This window comes from Halichoerus grypus, chromosome 2 (genome assembly GCF_964656455.1).
Source record: "Halichoerus grypus chromosome 2, mHalGry1.hap1.1, whole genome shotgun sequence".
NCBI classification, from domain to species: domain Eukaryota; kingdom Metazoa; phylum Chordata; class Mammalia; order Carnivora; family Phocidae; genus Halichoerus; species Halichoerus grypus.
Genome location: NC_135713.1, coordinates 134,135,814 through 134,155,869, shown reverse-complemented (window position 1 = coordinate 134,155,869; position 20,056 = coordinate 134,135,814). Strand labels below are relative to the sequence as shown.

At 42.7% G+C, this 20,056-nt stretch overlaps 1 protein-coding gene across 3 annotated transcripts in view; it reads left to right on the top strand.

Annotated features, from left to right (window-relative positions):
* The window catches only part of SNX24 (sorting nexin 24), a 153,149-nt gene extending 135,537 nt beyond the window's left edge, over positions 1 to 17,612 (top strand). Inside the window, exons 4-7 of one of the 3 annotated variants that reach the window (XR_013445857.1) lie at positions 8,789 to 8,883; positions 10,255 to 10,287; positions 10,829 to 11,030; positions 16,096 to 17,612. Coding sequence is in view for 2 of the 3 variants with exons in the window: in XM_078067587.1 (XP_077923713.1) it covers positions 8,789 to 8,883; positions 10,255 to 10,287; positions 10,829 to 10,893; positions 16,096 to 16,163 (261 nt within the window). In the remaining variant the exon portion in view is untranslated. The remainder of the gene's footprint in view (positions 1 to 8,788; positions 8,884 to 10,254; positions 10,288 to 10,828; positions 11,031 to 16,095) is intronic. The other 2 variants (XM_078067589.1, XM_078067587.1) reach the window with 2 other exon arrangements.
* Positions 17,613 to 20,056: the final 2,444 nt, after the last annotated feature.

Below are 20,056 nucleotides of genomic sequence, written 5' to 3'. Positions count from 1 at the left end.
ATTTATGGAATGAATGAATGAATGAATGAATGAATGAAGACATCAGTTGAGCAGTAGTTTTGGAGCTGGAGAACTGATCCTGACTGCCCCTCTGCCCTCTGAGAAATCTTGCACAGGTGTTTAGCCTTTGTGAGCCCCCAATTTTTCATTGATAGAATTTGGATAATGATAGTGTCTCACAGTATTGTGAAAATCAAGTAAGATAAGGAGCTTGGCACAGAGTAGGCATTAAATAAATATTATTGTAGTTTTAAACCACCTTGGAAATTTCCTTATATGGTAGGTTAAAATTCTTGAAAGTTAATATGACTCAGAACACTATTAATCATCACAGCGCATGAAAGGATTCCATTTTTTCATAAAGGTAACTTAGTCTGTACTGAGGGTTTGGGGAAAGTTTCCTAAGGGAATGCTTGAGCTGAGACTTGAAGGCCAGGGAGGAGTTGGCCAGTTGAAAAGAGGTGGGAAGGGCATTTCCAGTAATGGAGCCACACCCTTAGTGAAAGATAAGCTAAGTAGACTATTTCAGAAGTGGTGTTTGGATAGATTGTTTCTCAGCCCCTCTTATATATAGTTAGGGGCAGGTTCCCCTGGCCCAGGATCCTTATCATGAAAAATATTTGAGCATGATGCCCCAGTATATGCACATTTAATAATAACTTACATGCCTGTGCTACTATATGAATCTGTACATCAAAAACTAGAAAGGATAGATTTCTTTATTTTTTAATTTAAAATAAATAGAAATTCTAATACCTGTTTTCCTGAATCATAGTTGGTAATTTTCCTTAATTTCCCATATGCCTCTAACCTACTTTAGAGACCACTGGCCTAGGAAAAATATACTGAGCATGGGCAGAAGTTTTCCTCATGCTTCCCAGCCATGTTTTATGGTAGTTTAAGGTTTATATTTTCAGTATCCGCAGGGTCTCATAACTCCCTATCTAAAAAAGTTTACATAATCATTGGCTCACTGCTGATTGTATCCCGGAGATCCTAGTCGGGGATCTGTTTCCTAAGAGCAGGAACAGAACCACTCAGAAAGGATATACCTTGAACCTGGCCTCACCTGTCCCACAGGTAAAGCCCTGCTGAGATGAGCTCATGAACCAAAACCACAGAACACAGAAGAAAATAAACAGCTATGAGTGAGAGTCAGTGGACACATAACAGCAGAATTAAACCCCAAGAATTTCAAGGAAAGGACAATTTGATAAAAACCAAAAATAAAAATGTGTGACATAACTGAAGGCATAAGAAAAGAGCGAGCATCAAAGAAAAACAGACCAGGCAGATGTGGAAAAGAACCAGTAGAAATGAAAATATAGTCATTAACATTAACTTGATAGCTTGATTAAGAAGTGGTTTAGAGACAGCACGAGAGACAGGATTTAATGCGTGGTCACTGGGTGTGAGGGGCAGTATTGCTGTTTCAGTCATAGTCAACATATCAGTCAGATCATGTCATGTGTACCTAGATCCCCTACCTACCACTTACCACTAACACCGCTCACTGGACCCCTAAATCCACGGAGGAGAAAGAGCAGAATCCTTGACATGACCCAGAAGCCCTACCCAGCCTCTCCAGCCCAGGTTCATTGTCTTCTAAGGCACAGCCACACTGGCGGTGGTATTCTTAATACCACCAATGCTTCTATCTTTGAGCCTCCTGTGCTGTGTCTGAAATATCCCATTCCCTCTACCCATCAGCTCATTCTTCCTCCAGCTCCAGGATCACCTTGCCAGGGAAGCAGTCCTTCACCCCAGGGGTTCATAAGGGGGCTTCGTTACTAACACTTAAAACAGCTGTACTTGCCTGCAAAGTCCTGGTTTCAGTTTGTAATCCCACATTCATGGCTGTGATTATTTGAACACCATTCATTTTCCTCACTGGACTATACGTCCTGGGTGGGCAGAACCATGGTTGTTCGGCCAACCATCGTGCCAGTGGTTAGACATAGTAGGTGTGAGATAAATATTCCAGAAATACACAGAACATAAATTTTGATATTAAAATAGCTCAAAAGATGGTTGATGTTTCAGTTTCTCTTGTTCCACGATTAGTTTTGTCTTTTTAGCTATATTATCAGAAACGGTATTTCTTCTTTCAAATCTGTCTTAAGCCATATTACAGAATTTCTTTTCACAGATTTTTTTTTTCTCTTTAGCATTTTAAAAAGGCCCTTGTCAGCATTCAGCTTTTAGTGCACATCCTCAGATTCCTGCAAGATAGTCCATAAAGCCCTATGAAACCATAGCAGTTGAATTCTTTGAATAGTGCCGTGTTTTCCAGGCACAGAGTTAGGTGCATCTTGAGAATAGTGTCATGCACAAAAGGAAGGATGCGTGGTACGGTGGGTTCTTCCGACGCACATCTGATTTGTAATTTTTAGGTGGTCATCTGACTTTTTAAAAGTGCTCCTTTGATAACCTTACTGTTGTGGCTCATTTTGTGACATTGAGAACAAGTGCTGGGGTGTGGGTGAGCAGAAGCCTGAGGACTGCGAAGGCTCTGCGCGCTGGGAGGCTTCCATGCCCGAGGACAGAGACACTGCCGCCCACTTACTGCGGTGAGGACACATTGATTTTCTCCCTCTGTGTTTTTCGCTGCACTTCTGAAGTAGGTATGCTATGAAGCATCTTTCCTAGTGGGCAGAGGAAAAACCGTCATGAACTTTGTCACCCCAGCAATCGGGCATTTCAAACCCAACTAGATGGAAGGGAGAACAGGGCTTTTAAGACTCCTGAAAACCTCCCGACTTAGTTCAGCCTCCTGGCCGTTGTGACAGAGAGGTTCCCTGCAGTTTGTAACAAACCCTGATAGACAATGGGGCAGAAATGTGAGGGTTTTTTTTTCTTTCTTTACTGTTTTGAGGAGAGAATAAAAGGATCAAATCGGTGAAAACAATGCAGCTTTGTGCAGCAATCTGGGAAGGTTAGCAAAGTGGTCTTGTCCAAGTTTTCAACAAGATGTTCCGTTCCTGTTATAATTGGCTGCTGGGTAGGTTTGGACCTAACTAGAATGCCAGTGTTCGATTTCACCGTGTCCTCGGTGGAGACGTGTCACCGTTTATGCTCGCCTTAGTGACAATTTTCTAAAATGGAAACTCGTGGGAAATCATTACAGTGTTTATATGTCTCCCTTGTCGGACGGCGTTATCCTGTGGTATTTTACCGGTGTTTTCCACTGCATGATGGCATCTAGCGAAGGTTAAGGCAGAACAGGTCCCTCTGTAATTTTGTGACTGCATTTTACTTACTCAAGAAGAAAAGATAACTGACAATTAAGTATTTGGGATGTCACAGAAAGAACATGTGCAACTAATCAATGGTATCCTTTGGGAACATGATTTTATAAAGCTGATAAGGTAGAAAAATCGGGATTTTGTGATTTGTGATACATGATGATAATTGCACCTTTTCAATAAAAAAGACAGATTTCTCGAGTAAACATTGAGCTTGCAGGGGATGCTGGTAGAAATGCTGTTGTTTTTCTGCCCCCATCCAGGCAATTTTTTTTTAAATGCTTTTGTAGACCAGGAGATTTTTTTTCCCCCATTCTTTTAGAGTGATGTTTCTGAAGGAATATCTGGTGTGTTTTAAGGAAAGTCATTTATTATCCTGAAAGCAAGTAACACTGTGTAAAGAATAATAATTATTATTTTTTGCTTCTTACAGTTCCCCAGTTTTAATGTTTATCAGAGTTGGTTACAGTAATAGCATTCTGTTACATAGTATATCACACACTTGTTACAGTTCTTTATTTAACCCCATTTCTCATGTGCATCTTAATAATAACCTGCTTTTTAGTCTACATTACTTCCAAGTGATAAATTGCATGGAAATTTCTTTGATGCATTCTTCTGTTAATTCTCTAGCTTCTACCATGTGCATGTGTATCAAAGAGCAACTAAAAGACGTTCAGAGCCCAGGCTTTTCTAGAAGCTCTTGCAATGCAGGCTTTTCCCATACATGGGCCACTTTTGCTTGTTTTTTTGTACTGGCTTCAATTAGAGAGAGACACCTTCTCTGCTGGTTAGGATAGTCCTTTCTTACTGTTCCAACAGCTTTGAAAATCTCTACCCTCCTTAAAAAAACATTAGTTAGGGGCTCCTGGGTGGCTCAGTCATTAAGCGTCTGCCTTCGGCTCAGGTCATGATCTCAGGGTCCTGGGATCGAGCCCCGCATCGGGCTCCCTGCTCCGCGGGAAGCCTGCTTCTCCCTCTCCCACTCCTCCTGCTTGTGTTCCCACTCTCGCTGTCTCTCTCTGTCAAATAAATAAATAAAAATCTTTAAAAAAAAAAAAATTAGTTAACTAAACAACCAGACTCCTGGGCCCTACAACACCTCATTCCATGCTCGGTACCTGCTATTGGGTGACCTCTTCTAATAGAAACTATTTTGAATCTTCTGTTCATTTTCATTGCTCCCCTGTAGGCCTTTCTGCATTTATTCTTATTTCTCTTTCTTTGGGGGCTAGATAATATTGCATTAAGTGGAGCCAAGAGGATTGCTCAGCTCATTTTTTTAAACCTTCTGGAAACAACACTTCTTGCTGACCTACCACTTGAGACCAACAGCACTTGTATATAAACAGCTACTCTTCATCCTACATCTGGGTACTTAATTCTGCCTCATGTAGTATTTGACTTAGTCCTTACACCTGTAAAATTTAATGGGATTTTTTCTGATTTTTTTCTCTAATTTGTCATATTCATTATGAATTCTGATGTTTTACTCTATAAATTGGTTGCCCAGCCATGTGTCCAAAGTTGGACCTAGGGTCGGAACTCTACCATCAGAGTTATTAGTTAATTGATTAGATAGTCTGGGACCCATCACTGCCCTGCATTTCAAAATGCTCCTTTCCTAACAAATGTTGGGTTCTCGTGCCTCCTTAGCTGGACTTTGACCCAGCAGAGTTTAAATAAGACTTTAAGTAACATTTTCCTCCATGTTTTGCTAACTTTGGGAACCATCAACCCTACAGGTTGTTAAATTCTAGAATTTCATATGGAAGGTACAGAAGCCATGAATATGATTGACTGTCTAAATTCAGTGCAGTAGTAGATTTTGACCTACCAGAAAGAATCCTGCAGCCCGGTAACCTCCCTGCCAGACAAATATTTTCAAGCACAGCCCAGAGCTGAAAGCACTAATGAATTCCAATCCCAAGGCAGCACACACTCCAGAGGGGCTGTAATTGACCAAGAGGTAGAAAACTAAAACGGGAAGGCCAGTGCGTCCTTTGGGGAGCTGGTATACGGCACAGGCCGACAGCGAGGGCTTCAGGCGCCAGGCCAAATGAAGAGTGTCCCCAGCAGCATCACTGCCACATTGGAGCTAAAAGCAGGTGTCCTTGGCGGGGCTGTCAGGGGCCTCAAACCCCCTGCCACTGTCAGCACAATTATATATGGATGCATATTTTTCAGCAAGCGAGATTCTCTGCTTTTACCCATTTTTCAAAAGGATCCATGAATCATAGAGGGTTAAGAAGCCCTGTTTGCTGGATGGACAATAATCCAAACTTCTAAAACCGATAAAATAGGCTGTTCGGGATTGATAGAACGAAGAGATTGTAAGGAAACAGTGAACATTTATTGAATGCTAATTGTGCACCAGAGACTCTTGAGGACATCAACTTATCCTCACACTAACCCCATGAGGTAGCCAGGGGGTGTTGGAACCCAGCTCTGGCTCCAGAGCTCCATACTTCCTACCACAACGTCTTGCCTCTCTAAAAAATGGAAATGACTAACCATTGAAGATTAATCAAAAATCATGGTAAGCAAGCTAAAACAATGGGGAAATATGATTTGATATTCAAAATGTAATTTATATCTATTTTTATATATTTATTTATATAAAAATTATTTATTTATTTATTATATGTTTAAATATATTTATTTACCTGTTGAATAAAGTTGGGTAGTTAGACCAGACTGGGGTCCCAAGAAGGTGGAATGGACCAGGGCTCAGCTTTAAAAAGGAGGGATCTTCTTGAGTGAAAGCTTCTCAAGAAACAGGAGAAGATGGGGCACCTGGGTGGCTCAGTTGGTTAACCGTCTGCCTTCAGCTCAGGTCATGATCCCAGGGTCCTGGGATTGAGCCCTGTGTCAGTCTCCCTGCTCAGCGGGGAGCCTGCTTCTTCCTCTCCTCCCCGCTCATGCTGTCTGTCACTCTCTCTGTCTCTCTCAAATAAATACATAAAATCTTAAAAAAAAGAAAGAAAGAAAGAAACAGGAGATGTAAATGGAACAGCCCCACATCACATTTGGGTTTCTCAGGGAGTGAGATCATGTGTGTATGAACCGAAAGATTTGACTAAACTAATTTAATTTCTCTTGTACATCTCTGTACTAATCAATGACAGTCATTTCTCTTGTACATATTAAATTAGGTAAATTCTACCATACGACACTCTAGCTCTGTTTGGACTTAAGTATTAATGATTTTCTTACAAGCCTTCTTAGCAGAGTTTAGGAAATCTTGCCACCATGTAACTGAATGCTTAACTAACCCCCCCAACACTACTTTCTTTACAACTATAAGTCCTGAAATCCATATTGGTGACTCTTTTATGAAAAATATTTGAGAATTTTCAGGGAACATTTAACAAAAATGCTCACAAATTTCTGGAGTTTTCTGTATTTTTTTTTTTTGCCAGTATATCTTACCTTAAAAAATGTGATCATCCATTTGGAGTGCTCTGTTTGGGGAGGCTGGACAGGATTAATTCCCGTCCTGGTGTTGCAGTGTAAACAGCTTTTTGCCTGTCTTTTGTCATTAATGATCATGCTGTAGCTGTAGCCAGTGCATTGTAAGCCAATCTGTCAAGGCAAATAAACAATTCACCTTGTTAAAATTCCCTAAATCTTGCATTAATAAAACCAAACTAACCCCCTGAACACTCAAGAGATGTCTTCCTCCATACTGCAATGATGGATGACATGTCTAAAGATCCTGGAAATTAAGTAGTTCAGGTCATTAAAAGTGTCCCACACTTGTTATTGATTTAATTTATTTTAAAAGGTGGGGGTGGAGATAAGAGTGTTAACCCCCCCCACCATTTTTTTTTTTTTTTTTAATCTGAAAGCTACCACTTGTACACGTAATTAAAACTATTGCCTGGGTGAACAGCTCTGTTTTTGTTACAACATCAAGCTTTATTATTTAAATAGGTATTGTATCATTCTCTTAAACAGATATCTAGAAACATGGAGATAATCATTACAACTTATTTTATGGCAAAAATTCCCTGGAGCTTCATATATACAATGATCCTTACAACCTTTGAGTTCTGGGCACTGAAATAATGACCTTATGGGCACCCCCAAAATTTCCCTGAGTAGATGAAAATTTAGAAGGTCACTGAAAATAGTAGTGAAAGCATGCCTCTGGGAAGAGGAGCTTTTTTCTATTTTATGCATTTTTTGTTTTCCTACTTTCTGTTTACTTTCCTTAAGCCTCAGTGGGTACAAGCAGCTATGTAAGGAATAGGAAGAGACCAAGACAGGGCTGGGTTTCCAGATGCCTCCTCTCGAGGAACTGAACAGCAGGAGGATTGAGTGCTGGTGTAGCTCAGGGCTCAGCCTGCTTTGCTCATTCCATTCATATGTCCTAAACTGGGTAACTGTTTTAAAACTCTGCTAGAAATGAGACCACTCAGTATGTAAATTATGACAAAAAGCAATAGGTTATATAGAATTACATATTTCAAAATATACATCATTTGACCTTTTGTCATTTGCGCCTTATGCATCACATTGCATAGCTATTCCTGATCAGCCATGTGGGCAATACTTCACCATCCCTCCTCATTGTTCTTTAAACAACATGTGGGAGGAGGACCATGGTAAATGATAAAAATGACCTTTGAAAATAATTCTCTTACTTTCAGAGATTATCGTACAATCTTTGATGTTTTTTCCATGGTCTCTGTAAAAAAAAGGGGGGGGGAGAGAGGGGCAACCGTTTAATCAGTTCATACACTGTGGCCCTCTTTTTTATAAAAATAGATACCCACGAAAATGCACTCTCTTGTTCTCCATTAGATTTCGCCTTGCACTTGCGTAATTCGGATAGCCGAGAAAGGACATGGTTATGCCATTATGCCAGCTCCTTAGCAGAGCTCCCTAAATGGAAGAACCGTATAGATTTTTTTTTTTTTTTTGTATATACACTGATTTACACTTAGTGGTAAAGTTGTTACTGACCCTTTAAGTGGAGCTGTCCAAATGGCCATAAATGTCAGTTGATCCTAATGCCGAAAAGAGGTGATAGCTGAGGGATCTTGGCTAAATCTTCCAGTTAAAAAAGCCATGTAGTATTTTCTAAACAGTAGTGGTCTCTTGTAGACACACACATACACACATGCCCAGACCACTTTATCACCCAGTAAGGAAAATTTGATGTACATATCTTAGCAGAATTATTGAGGTTCCCAGGTTTTTAAAATACTCTAATCAGAATCTCCATGAAGGCAAGAGTTCTGTCCACCTGGTGGCCCGCTGTCTGCCCCCTCGTCAGCATCTGATGTGTAGTAGATGCTCCATAAATGCTTTTTGGGTGAGAGACAGATAAAATGGAGTATTTGGTGACACTGAAGAGCATGCCTGTCCCCTGAATTCTTGGTGGGTGAAATAGGGACCACCCCACCCCTTACAGATTGTGAAGAATGATGCTGGTAAGAACTTAGATGGGCAGTCATGACTTTTTGACATAGTTCATTTGATTATTGATTGCCTAGTAAATTTCACTTTCTAAGTTCTCTTTTCTCCTTTTGCAGGCTGTCATTTTGGAAAATGAAGAGCTTCCCAAACTCTTCCTTGATTTCCTAAATGTGCGACACTTGCCCTCGCTACCAAAGGCAGAGAGTTGTGGGTAAGAAATGTTGTTCACCTATCGGACATGTATTTGAAGCTACTCTGCAGTCACTTGTTGGGCTAACCAATAACCCCAGTGGTGCTGGAAGGGTCAGCCTGGCCACGCTCATTCTCTCTGCTGGGACAGCACTCACTGGCCCCCTGCATGTAGTCAAAGGAATTCCTCTGCAGTCCTCATCCCTAAATTGCTGCCAAATGACCAAGGCTCAGTAACTCAGGTTTAGACTTACGGAATTGCCTTTTTAAAATATGCTGCTTCATAGAGTGATGTTACGTAATGGGACTTACGAATCTAGATAGCCTATTGAGGGACTAATAAATTTATTTGTGGGTACTTGAGCAAAGCGTATATGCCCATGCATATGCTGTCATATTATCTAAAAGCCGTGAATGACCTTGGAGGTAATTTTAGCCGACTCCCTTATTGTTGACTTGATCAAACTGAGACACAGGAATTAAGTGTCTTTCCCAAAATCTCTCACCTTGTAGCTGGCAGAGCCCAGGACTTCCCACATGAGCTCTCTCTCCCTGCTGTCCTGCTGCCTCTCCCACAGGACCTTCTAATGCGGGGCTGGAAATCCCAGTCCCTGTGTACCAAGGAACCAGACATTTGATATCATCAGCAGTTGGGAAGTGTTCTTCTGAAGAATGAACTCTGAAACCACTTGCCCAGCTCTGGGCCCCCGACTTAGGTTGAGCTGGCCTCCAAAGGCCATCAGCAATACCCCTGACATATTAAATCCATTTACAGAGAAACACATCATTACAAAGTCTCTGCAAACCCACGCAGGAGAAGGGGTTTTGTTCATCCTCTTGTTGCCTCCAGAGCCGCCTGAAGGATGCACACTAGCTACAAGACGTTCACTCAGACCACACCCAAAGGCGTGTTAAACCCCAGCCGTCTTCAGGATGAAGGCTGCAGACACCAGCTCTCTCACTGGTAGTGTTTGCTCAAGGCCACGCTCCACTCATCCCAGAGAGCACGGGTGTTCTCCAAATAATAGGCATTGTCCGTCTGTCCTGTTCTGACTTGAGTGCATTTGCTAGGAGGTTGCGCTCTATACAAGGGTGTTTTTAAGAAGAGATTTTAGGAATGACAGAGTGAAATCTTTTCTCCATTATATAAGCTCGAAAGTAAAACCATAGGGTATGTAAGTGATCTTTAGGAAAATTGAAGTTCAAGAATATGGTGGTCTTAAGATTCTTTAGAATGAGGCATCAGTCATGCTGTGACCTTGTCAAGACAGCTCTCTCTTCAAAATGTTCCCCAATTCAGAGCTCTAAGAATACTGGCTCTCTTTTCCTTGGTTTGCAGCATCATTTCCCCAACTTACATGGTCTTCCTCTTCTTCTTTTAAAAAAATTCTAGATCTTTTGATGAGACGGAATCTGAAGAATCAAGGTAAGAACTAACACTAGTCAATCAAGAGTTATATAAAACCAGGAATAGGACTATGGTTTTGTTGAGTGTTTAATGACTATGGTATAAGTGTACCAAGTCATGATCTTCTTGATAATATTTGTTAGGCAATTAATTTATAAATATTTGATAGGAAGTTAGAGAAGTAACCAGTTATATCTAGGAATGAAGGGATAAGAACCCTACATTGTTTTGTGCAAGTAATAAGAATACTATTTTATCAATAATTGTGCTGTGAGATTTAAAAAAAAAAAACAAAAAACAAAAAACCCAACACTTTTCAGCAACGATTTATCATACAGATTGTATATCTGTTTCAGATTCCACAAAGAAATGTTGAGAAGGTGAGCGCAGTGCTGGTTCGTTCCCTGTAACTCTGCTCGCTATTAGTCACCCACGCGGTTAGAGACATAAACCTTGAGATGTCCCCACACAGCAGTTTGATCCCCTCAAAGCTAGTTTGTCGTGTTTTCTGTTTACCGTCGTCCCCTGATGCTGACATGCTTGTTCTTGACCTTTCCAGCAAACTGTCCCACCAGCCGGTCCTGCTGTTCCTCAGGGATCCATACGTCTTGCCTGCAGCCGGCGGTAATCAAACCTGTCATCGGCTAACAGCTCTTTACTGATCTGACCCTGCACCACATAAACCACGTTTTTAATACAGGTCTAACAGAGTGACATTGGTCCAGGGCTTAATAATCTGCCAATAAACCAGTGCTCTTGGTGTAAGAGACATTCAGAATTTTAATTGGGGCAGGCCTTTCAGCACGAAATGTAATTTTTCTTTCTACCGTACCAGGCAGTTTTGAATTAGAGTAATAAGGAGGAAAGATATTCATTGTCTTTTCTTTGTTTGTTTTTGGTGGTGTTATATTTTGGTCTCTGCTTGTTTTTATCCAGATGCTAAGGTTTGATTCCAAGGCTCTGGTTTTTGTTTTTTTTTTTTGAAATGCTTTTTTCCCCCAAAGCGGTGTATGTGTATTACATGTGTATCTTTACTTCCATTTAGGTTATAGCATCTCAGATGATCAAATGTGTATTTTTAGGAGTTATATACTTAAATATAATGAATTTATGCATAAGTGTAATCAATATTTTAGCCTGGGTCCTTTCTTTGTGCCAAGAAATTTAAATTCCTCAGAGTCCCTCCCAAAATGGCCTGCTCTACACCTCTTCATGAGTACATTCTCAGACGTTTTCTCATCTAATTTTTTTTAACAGCCCCATGTAATAGGCAGGGCAGGTATCCTCATTGGCTAATGAGAGAATGGGGGCCTGAGGAGGTCCCTGACTTGCCCGGTGTCACATGGCTGATGGGCAGACCCCTTGGTGCCTAATTTCTCCTTGTGCGCTCTTTATGTAGAGTGAATGTTCAGCCCTTGTTCCTGGGAGTAACTAAATAGCATAGCAACTCAATAGCAGTAGATAAATTATCTGTTGAAACTGTTCCTACATTCTGACAATAAAACCTTATCACCAGCAAGAGGAGGGGACCGTTCTGTGGCAGCAGTGTGTGTCCTGAGATCAGTGACTTAGCTGGCAGAGTAAGGAGGGACGGCCAGGACCCAGCCCGGCTCCATGGATGGACCATTCCTGGCGCCCTGATCAGAGAGAGCCGCCTTTGCTATATAGGAATACGTTCTTATAGTATTTTCCCTATACAGTTCTTTCAGTGAGGAATGATTGCCTTTGTCTAGCATTTGCTTCCTGTGTTTTTAAAAAAATGCGTATTATATTAGTTGACATTAGGTTAACAAAATGTTACAGTTAACAGATACGCATCATGTAATCTAGGCTAGAGGAAATAGGCAGCATTCTCTAAAGCATTCTTTTTATCTTCTGAACGTGGTTCTACAAGTACTTTTTCCAGGTATTGTGGATGGTCAGAAATTTCATGCATTGGACCGATGACACTCCTGTGGATGTGTGGAGAATGGAATGATCGTTGTGATCATAGCCAGGGTGCTTAGTGGAAGAGGGAAGATGTTTTATGATCTGTGCACCTGGTTGGGCAACAAAGAACAGGAGGAACTTTGAGGGGGAAAGAACTTCAGGGGCAAATATCTGGAGCTAGAGAGGGTAAAAGTGTGTATTGTTGGTAAAACGTTGGCGTGGACGGATGACTTATGCAAATGGGAGATTGCCGCTTGAAGAGGACACGGAAATCACGGGTTTTATGGACAGAATGGCACCAGGAATGGGAGGGCCCATCACCGGATCTGTTTTTGTGCAGTTTGGCCAACCCACCTTCATAAATCGGATTCCTGTTATCTTACAAGTATGAGCTGCTGATAGGCTCTTGCAGATCTTTAGCATTTAAATGAGAGAGAAATTTTACTGGCATCACATTTCTGTGTTATTTAGGCCTCTTAGCAAAAGTGGAGGGTACTCCTCCAGAGGCAGACACTATCCTCTTAAAAATGCTAATAATCAGTCTTCTCTGAATATACGCTTTTTGGCCTCAGTTTGGATTTCTCAGGGGAATGCACAACAGCTCTTGCCCTGGTCCCCAGCATCTGCAGCATGGCTACACTCTGGATGTTTTTCATCAGCTTTCATCAGACCTCCCATCAGCTTCGGCCACCATCTCGACCACTCTCTCCCCTTTCATCCACGGTCTCCCCTGCACTTTCCCGCTCTCCCACTTTTCTTCCCATCCCCGGCAGCCCACCGGCGGGCTATCATAGACCCTCTTGTCTTTTCCTTTGCTTTCTTTTGGATGATCTCCTTGCTTGTGGTCTCGATGACCTTGTGTATACAGCTGAGACACAGTCTTGGGTTTCCATCCCCACCCTCTCTCTCTGACCTTGACTCCTACGAGGCTCTCACGGCCCTTGATGCTCCGGCCCCTGCTCCTGTTTCTAAGAGGAGCCCCTCCCACGCTCTGCCGCATGCACCCTGAGCTCTTTCTGGGCCTCCGAGGTGTGCAGTCCGTTCCTCCCCCCCCACCCAGGGCACTGTTGTTCCCCCTCCCACCCCCGGGAGCTCTCTTCTCGTCCCCACACAGTGCTGCCTCTGCATCTTCCAGGCGCAGCCTGAGAGAGCCTTTGCCTGCTCTGCTCTCAAGGGCCCCTCAAGAGTTCCCCCCTCTGCCAATCCCATTGCCTTTTTTTTTTTAAGGTCCACAGTAAATGTTGACCAAAAAAATGAGAACCAACAAAAATGACAAACCTTTCCTAAATCATCCCCTCTCAATGGGAAACAAAGGCGGGGGCAGCATTCAAACACTAATGGGCATTGAATGAAAATCCTACGTATGATGAAGCCGAAATCCAAAGTGTAGAATGGAGTGGAACCAGATGAGGAAACAAATGACCTCTGATAATCTTCTCGTTGGTCCCTGATTGGTGGACCTTGTTATAAAACACCTCTGTTCCATTCACTTTGATCAGAGTCCCCCCGTTTGCTTCCTTTACTGTAGTGACCACACACACTGTTCCCTTTTTCTCTTTCTGTCGTGTTCACCTTCTGAATCTCCAGCCTCTGGTGCATGTTCAGCACTTGCTGGACCGTAAACACAGCACCGTGGCCTGCCATCTTCCCTCTGCTGGGAATGCTCCTCGCCCGGACACCCTGGCGGGTGGCCGCTGCACCCTCATTCCCACAGTACCTGCCCACAGAGGTCTTTCCTCACCTTCCTGTCCCCTCACCCTCAAGCCCTGTGCCCTACTTCAGTTTTCCCCTTGCCTTGATTTATTTTTTTAAAGATTTATTTATTTATTTGGGAGACAGAGGGAGAGAGAGCATGCTCAAGCAGGGGGAGGGGCAGAGGTAGAGGGATAGAGAAAGAATCTCAAGCAGACTCTGTGCTGAGCATGGAGGCTGATGGGGTTGCTCCATCTCACGACCTCAGGATCATGACCTGAGTTATCAAGAGTCAGACACTTAACCGACTGAGCCACCCAGGCACCCCTCCCCTTGCCTTTAAACTACTGCTTGACCTCTTCAGGTGATGTAGCATTACTCTGAGTAATTAATAGTATTTCCCCTTTTTGTCCCTTTTGCTGAACTTACTTAAATCCATTTAAGCTGAATATGCTGATGATGTAATTTCACTAACCTTCAAATAAACTTTTATATTTTGGGTGGCAAAGGATAAATGCCCAAATGCTAATAAAGCATGTTAATGTGTTCTGTTTGGGCATTTAATTGAGAATTGATCAATATCTCCATTGATGGCTCTTGGTTTCAGTACACTTCTGTGGGGGGAGAAATACTTTTAGAATTAAAATGAACTTAGCAAAATCATTGCTCTTGATTGCGTTCAAAATACATAGATTTAAGTCCTATTACAGATTATTAAAGGTATGTTTTATGGAAAATTATGTTGTTTCATGCTGTATAAAAGCAAACACTAAGAAATCGAGTGTCATCACCCAAAAGTAATTGAGTTGCTCATGTACTGGAGATATTTTTAAAGCGTATTTTGTTGGTGTATTCATTTGCTTGTCTCCCTGACTAGCATGGAAGTTCCCTGGTGTGGGCAGGGCCTGTTACTTACTTACATTCCCAGTAATTAGACCATATTTGGTACGTGATGGTAGCCAGTACTTACCGTGTGCCCAGTTCAGGTGCAAGCGCTTTGTTTTACCCTCCAGTTTGTACAACAACCTTTCAGGCAGGTACTGTTACGAAATCCCTCACTCGTCACGCGGAACCCACCACCACTTTGAATTTGTCCCCGTGTACCCTGAATGACAGCCAGACACGATTCAGTTCTGTGTCACTCTGCTTAAAATCCTTCAGGAGTTCTCACTACTTTTCAGACAAAGCCAAAATTCCTGGGCTTGCCTGGGCCCTCCGGCCCTCAGGCCTTCTCCCTCCCTCCCTGTCTACACTGGCCTCCATTCCGGCCTTTGAACCTTCCTGGCTCCCTCCTCCCGCAGCCTTGCCAGCTGGTCCGCTCCTCCAAGAGCCTTTCTGCCCTCCCTTGCGAGTGGCTTTACGTAGTAGGTACTCTATAGAGGTTGGATTAATAAGTGAACATACTAGTTTCTGTCTGAAAGTATTGGACCAACTAATTTCCTTACCTAATAACTATATTTATTGAAAGTGGTGGGCTTTCACGTAAATCCTGGATATAATTATGTGCAGATTGAAGTTGAGAAATTGAACCTCTGGGCCGTGTGATGGATGGGGTCCCCCAGTGCAAGGTATCCGTTCATATTTTACCTGCTCTGATAACTGGAATGCGCCATGGCGGATGCACACCTCTGGGTTTCCTTTGTATGTCCGCTAAAAATGTGGCTGATTTTGCCAGTTTGACAGGATGGTTTTTGTCAGAAATGTGCCCTTTTAAGTTAGGAAGACGGTCCCTGTTCCTCCTGCTCCCTGGAAGCTCGTGCAACAAAACGATCATCCTCAAGACAACTTGGACTAAACACTGCTGTAAACCACAATGGAAAAACTGCAGCCAAGTATTCCCAGTAGAAATCTTGGAATCCCTTCAAGTATATTGAGATTTTGTTAGAAATTGAATTGCCAGTGTAATCCATCTTCCTTGTGAGAAAACATTCAGATAAAGAGCTGGGGCCTAGCAGCATTAAGCATTAGAACATCCCTTAAATCAATAAGCTACAAATCTGGCCGTGCATTCCTGCAGAGCCTGGTCGTGCACTGAAGTGGCTTTCGGCTGAGGCGACATGACAGATAGCGCGTCCTCAACAAGAGCAGGCTGCGCGGTGATGCGGGTCCCTAAGTTACGAGGGTCCTCGCCTTGTTCAAGTCTGCAAAATGCAGTTGCGTTTTATTGCTGTGCCTAAGAAAAGCCGTTTTCCTTTTGTTTTTCAGATTTTCCAAATGTGGTTATTGAAGGAGTCCTCCATGGGATATTTTACCCCCATCTGCAGCCCAGGTAGAAATCCTCCATGGCTAGAAGAAGCCGAAGCAGGTTTCACGGAAATCGATACGTACCAAATTAACCTAAACTCTATGACATAACAGCTCTAGCTAGTGGTAAAATTCACAGTCCCAGCTTAATTCAGGGCAGGGACATTTCCATTAGAATGGTGCTTTTAAAAATAGAAACTGACCAGGGCAGTGCTGAGGTTAAGGCCAAGTGTTTGAGAAGCAGAAGGTAGCTGCCAATTTCGAAACTATAGAAGATACTGGGAGCAGCAAGTGTAACAAAACAAAAGTTACTCTGTGCTTTAGTTGCACCATTTGCTAATTGAACATCTTATCCTGAATCATACTGAGACTGATCTACTTTGGTAGCTTGCTGTTGTTGTTGTTGTTCAGATTTTAGGAGACACTAATCTTTTCATCGTGAGAGTTTCTCGGTCAGTGATAGATAACTTTCTTACGTCCTAGCACCATGGGAGTATCACAGATACACGCAGTGCTAAATGTGAGTCGGAACTAAACTGGAAATTAAACGATGCTGACAATGTTAGGGCATTTTTAAAAACCTTGTCATTGCTGTTCACACTGCAGTGGAGTCGCATCGTACCTAGGGATTAGCTTCTAGTGTCAGGACACGAGATAAAATGGAGTATGGAGATTCCCCTTGACAGCCATTTCAGAAGGCGCCATATTGGAAGTCTGTGCGTCCAACACAACCAGATTTTCCTCCGGTGTTGGAAGAAAGGACTGTTTCTTCCGTTGAAGACCATTTGACGTTGTTGGTGTCCGTTTAGGGCAATTTTGTAGAGAACCACATACGTTTCAACACTAGAATCACTCTTCGTCCTGCAAGATGCTTGTCTTCTGAGAGACAGATGTGAACTGACTGTACCCGAGGAATCGCCACAGTGGTCACTTGGTTTCCTCAAGGTTCTTCAGCCGTCATCAGGGTTCACTCATTCATTAAACTGGTGGGATTGTCACGGGATTCATTGTTATTTTCCTTATTGTGTCCTTTTCGCTGACCTCCTATATGGAATTAATGTAAGCTCAGTGAATGATCTAACTCCACTGTACATCTCACTGACACTCATATTTTGAGTAATAAAGGACAAAAGCATATATGCAAACTTTATGTACGTGCTGTATTTAGGCATTTTGTCAAAAACTAATTAATAGCTAGCCTATTTATGGTTATTCATTTTACTAAGCTTCTGTGTGGGAGAAAAATATTTGGATTCAGAATGAATAACTAAATCATGGTTTTTGGTCAGGATCTAAATATACAGGTTTAAAGCCTGCTGCAGACTTTGAGAGATACCTTTGTGATAGATGTGTTACTTCATGCTGGAAACAGGCGAGGACTCTGTAACCAAAAATAACTGAATACTCACGTGTGGGAGATATTTTTTAAATGTTTTGTTGTTAGCTATTTTGAGTTAAATAAAAACAAAGAACAAGAAGTATTTGAATTTGTCTTCTCCTAGGATTTTACTGGAAACACAGATTGTGTCTTGTCTCTTTATACACACACACACACACACACGCAAAACTTCTCGCATACTCATAGGCACTTATTTCTAATCTAAGTATTAAATTACCTCATCTTTAAGGCAACAGGTACTCATTAAATAGGTGATGACTTACAAAGAGGGTAGAATTTTTTTTTTAAAGATTTTATTTATTTATTTGACAGAGAGAGACACAGCGAGAGAGGGAACGCAAGCAGGGGGAGTGGGAGAGGGAGAAGCAGGCCTCCCGCGGAGCAGGGAGCCCGATGTGGGGCTCGATCCCAGGACCCTGGGATCATGACCTGGGCCCAAGGAAGATGCTTAACCGACTGAGCCACCCAGATGCCCAGGAATTTTTTTTAAATACAAAAACCAAGCATTTTTGGTGGCACACTCCTCAAGAAATCTGATAATTTTTTTTAGTGATGACTTTTATTTATTATTTAATAATTTTTAATATGTAATTTCATATTCCATTTCAATTCCATTATAGGAAATAGAAGCCACAGTAGGTATTTTAAGCAGAATGGAACAATAAGAAACTGGATGCTCATAGAATCTTTTGGAAGGGCGAGGAGAGTGAACTCCTAGTGGGTAATGCAGGAGTGACTTCCAGAATCCTCCAGCAAGATCTGGTACCAACCTGCCAGGGGAGGTACGACCTTTGCTTAACGTTAAGCAGGAATTCAGGTAGTCAGGAGGCCGCTCCTGGAGCTACTGAGGTCAAAAACACCACTGCAGCTGTGATCCAGGTACCAGCAAGTAAGATCAGCAAGTCACTGTGACCACCGTTAAGTGCCTCGTAGCAGCACCCAGGACGCTGGACCCTGGGCCCTGGAACAGTGTCCAGCTGACACCAACTACACTGCAATTGCTTCTCAACACCCATGGCCTTGCTTGCCACAACTACAGCCCCACGCAGCGGGAAGATGGTACTCACCCACTTCCGTCTTCCACTCCGACTCATGAAAGCACATCCACCTGGCAGAACCTTATTATCGATCCCCAGCTTCGAGGGAGTCTGAAAGGGGCTGGGACTTCCTGGTCACTGCAGTTCAGGAATGGACATTGGAAAGATGGCGGAATATATTTCCACAGTTGAAAATGTAATAACAACATATGAAAGGATATATAAAAAAAATCTCCCACCCCGTCCCCTGTATTCCCACTGCCCACCCCCACCACAAACACCCACTGTGCTTAGTGTATGTGTATACTTGCAGAGAGATTTCATCCACATGCAAGCAAATAATGGACATTTAGTGTACATATCCCATTCCCCCCCATTTTTTTTATATTTTTACAAAACCTGGATTTTTCTTTTTCTTTTTCTTTTCTTTTTTTTTAAATCTGGATTTTTCAAAGCATGGATTCATAGACAATAGAACAGTAAAGAGTAGAGGGATGGAAACAGAATAAAGAGAAGGAAGAGAAACCCCATTGCCACTGGAGGCAATGCTCCTAGTTGCTGGATTTGGTGGTGTGCCTGGGCTTGGCCTCAGATTTCCTTCAGTTCTTCATGCAGAGCCCCTCTCGGGCCTCGCCTCCACCACACGGCCACTTCCCGACCAGCACCCCCTTGGTGTCCTTTCTCCCCCACCCCAGGGTTTAGACCACTGGCCATCTATACAACCCCAATAACGCTTACCATCCCTACCTGGTAAGTCCTTAGTCATTTCACTTGGAAAAGCACAGAAACCTCATGATCACAGTTTAGAAATAACAAATGGCTGCCACCTCGTTGGTCGCCTCTGATCAAATGGTAATGGGCTGCCTAACGTGCTCGGCTGGGGGTACTGTACGGCCATCAGGGTGGCTGCTATCAAAAGCAGCCAATGACAAGTGTCGGCAAGGGTGTGGAGACCTTGAAACCCTCATACGTTGCTGGTGAGAATGGAAAATGGTGCAGCCTCTGGGCAGAATGGTCTGGCAGTTCTTCAAAAGATTAAAATTACCATGTGATCTAGCTGCTCCCCCTTCTGGGTGTATACCCAAAAGAAGCCAAGTCAAGGGACTTGAATAGATTATTTGTACACCCCAGTTCTTGGCAGTATTCATGAACACCAACAGGTGGAAGCAACCCAAGTGTCCATCAGTGGATGAATGGATGAACAAGTGTGGTCTGTGCATGCGAGGGGGATATTATTCAGTGCTAAAAAGGAAAGAAGTTCTGACGCATGCTACAGCATGGATGAACCTCAAAGACAGGCTAAGTGAAAGGACAACTCCGGTGTGACTCTACTTCTGTGAGGTACCTAGAATAGTCCAGCTCCTAGAAACAGAAAGTAGAATGGTGGTTGTCGGTGACTGGGGGAGGGGGGGATGAGGAATTAATGTGCATTGGGTTTCAGCTAGGGAAGACGAGAAGGTTCTGGAGATGGGGGATGGTGATGCAC